This window comes from Hyaena hyaena, unplaced genomic scaffold (assembly GCF_003009895.1).
Source record: "Hyaena hyaena isolate Hyena2069 unplaced genomic scaffold, ASM300989v1 scaffold_252, whole genome shotgun sequence".
NCBI lineage: Eukaryota > Metazoa > Chordata > Mammalia > Carnivora > Hyaenidae > Hyaena > Hyaena hyaena.
The window spans coordinates 2,027,422-2,029,748 of NW_024080884.1; the positions used below are offsets into that span (position 1 = coordinate 2,027,422).

At 48.1% G+C, this 2,327-nt stretch overlaps 1 protein-coding gene across 1 annotated transcript; it reads left to right on the forward strand.

The window, feature by feature from the left end:
- Window positions 1-582: 582 nt before the first annotated feature.
- Window positions 583-1,780, forward strand: LOC120240331 (olfactory receptor 10V1-like). The gene is made up of 2 exons (XM_039245042.1): window positions 583-1,500; window positions 1,688-1,780. Exons 1-2 carry the CDS (start codon window positions 583-585, stop codon window positions 1,778-1,780), a joined length of 1,011 nt encoding a protein of 336 aa, XP_039100973.1.
- Window positions 1,781-2,327: the final 547 nt, after the last annotated feature.

The window sequence follows — 2,327 nt, forward strand, 5'->3', positions numbered from 1 at the left end:
CTTTAAAAAAATTTTTAAAAAAGTAAAAAAAAAAAGGAATGAAGATCAAGGAAAGAAGGAAAATAGGAAATCCCATTGAGAACCTACTGCGTGCCTGTTTCGGGGCTTGGCACTTTCAGACACAGAATCTCCACTAATTTTCACCACGCCTTGGAGTCATTATACTCTCCCCATGTTTAAAATGACGGGGCTAAGGGCTCCTGTGTGGTTCAGTCGGTCAAGCATCTGACTTTTGATTTCAGCTCAGGTCAGGATCTCACGGTTGCGAGATCGAGCCCCACATCAGGCTCGGCACCGGGCGTGGAGCCCACTTAAGACTCCCCCTCTCCTCTCTCTCTGCCCCTTCCCCTCTTCAAAAGGAATTTAATATGAGTGGGCTGAAGCCCATCACTTCTCCAGCGTCACACAGTGAGCAGGGTAAGCAGTGGGGAAGCGAGATAACATTAACTGAACTCCCAAGGCAGCACTGAGGATAAGTACTCAGTGATTGCAGACTGTGTTTTTAAAATGGCTGGGTCTGTTCCAGACTCCAGGACAAGGGGAGTCCCTTTTCCCACCACTTCTTTCCTTGTTCCAGGTCTGATGGAAGAGGAAAACCGGACGGGAGTGGTCTACTTCCACTTCCACCCCTTCTCAATGGACCCAGCAATGGCTCCCCTCTTATTTGTGGCCTTCTTGCTGTTGTACTTAGGAAGCCTTGTTGGAAACGTCACCATTGGGCTCACAGTCTGGCGAGATCACTCCCTCCACACCCCGATGTACTTCTTCCTCTTCGTCCTGGCCGTGCTGGAGATTGGCTACTCCACCAACATTGCTCCCCTGACTCTGGCTAGCATCCTTTCCATGGGGCACATGCTCATCTCTCTTCCCAGCTGTGGGGCCCAGATGTTCTTCTTCATTCTTCTTGGAGGGTCTGACTGCGTCCTGCTTGCTGTCATGGCCTATGACAGGTACGTGGCAATCTGCCACCCATTGCATTACCAAGTCATCATGAGTTGGCGGCTCTGTGGACAGATGACTGTAGGTTCTTTGGGCCTGGGATTTCTGTTGTCACTGCCTTTGACCATTCTGATCTGCCGCCTTCCATTCTGTGGCCACAGTGAAATCTACCACTTCTTCTGTGACATGCCTGCAGTCATGCGCCTGGCCTGTGTGGACACCCGCATGCACGAGGCAGCTCTCTATGCCATCAGTGTGGCCGCGGTGGCTGTCCCTTTCCTCCTGATCTGCCTCTCCTATGGCTGCATTGTGGCCACCATCCTGAGGATGAATTCAGCTGAGGGAAAGCGCCGGGCTTTCTCCACCTGTTCCTCCCACCTCAGCGTGGTTCTCCTGCAGTATGGGTGTTGCACCCTTATCTACCTTCGCCCCAGCTCCAGCTACTCTCCAGAAGAGGGCCGGGCAGTGTCTGTTGTCTACACCTTTTTTTCACCAGTGCTAAACCCCTTGATCTATAGCATAAGGAATCAAGAGGTGGCTGATGCAGTAAGAAGACTTATGGTAAGAACGTGCTGGTTCAGGAAATCAGAAGTATTCCTTCCTAGAAAAAGTACTCCCCAAACCAGGAGAAGCATGATCTCAAGGTCAGGATGCTCCAAAGCAAAAAGGAAGGAGCAGAGCGATGCCTGTCTCTGTGGCTTTCCAAGCCTGTGAAGTGCTCACCAGTGTGCGTTCCTCTGCTTTTTAGGAAATTCCAATGAGGAATCCCTGGATTGGCCCTGACTACTTAGCCAGCCTCCTCTCTCATCATAGAATAAGGACTGGACAGGAGTATCAGTGAAGGAGAGGGTGAATAAATGGATGGACAGGGAGACAGTAGCATTTGATATAATGGAGGCCATCCTGTTATCTGTTTTAAGAGCCTACATCCCTGATAGTACATGGACCCAATGAATCCAAATACTCAAATGTCCTCTGACCTTTCTCTTTGCCATTCAAGGCCTGCTCAAGTCCCACTGGCTTAATAAAGTCTGTCTGGCCATTCTTCTGACAGTGGGCTTCCTCTTTCCACTAAATCATACTTCTTTTGATTTTTATCAAAACAAATTATTGTCTTTTTGTACAACCAAGTTTCACACGTTTCGGTGTTGCCTCTAAAATAAGTCTATAAGGCCCCTTAGAATAGAAGAAATGACTTATTTTTTCTTTGCATTTTCTGGCAAGTGGTGGGTATTTAGCTGTAGGGTCTAACCATGGACTTGAGTTCTCACCTTGCTTTTATGTAAAAAAGAGGGTGGTGATAACAACAGCCTTTCTATTTCAAGGGAGTTGGATTGATAGTCAAGTGAGATAATGGATGTGTAAAAATATAATAGGAAAGTACAGGG

Coding starts and splice junctions, on each gene's coding strand:
- LOC120240331 (XM_039245042.1), top strand. CDS start 583: ATGGAAGAGGAAAACCGGACGGGAGTGGTCTACTTCCACTTCCACCCC. Junction 1,501..1,687: donor ATGCAGTAAGAAGACTTATG/GTAAGAACGTGC, acceptor TCTGCTTTTTAG/GAAATTCCAATGAGGAATCC.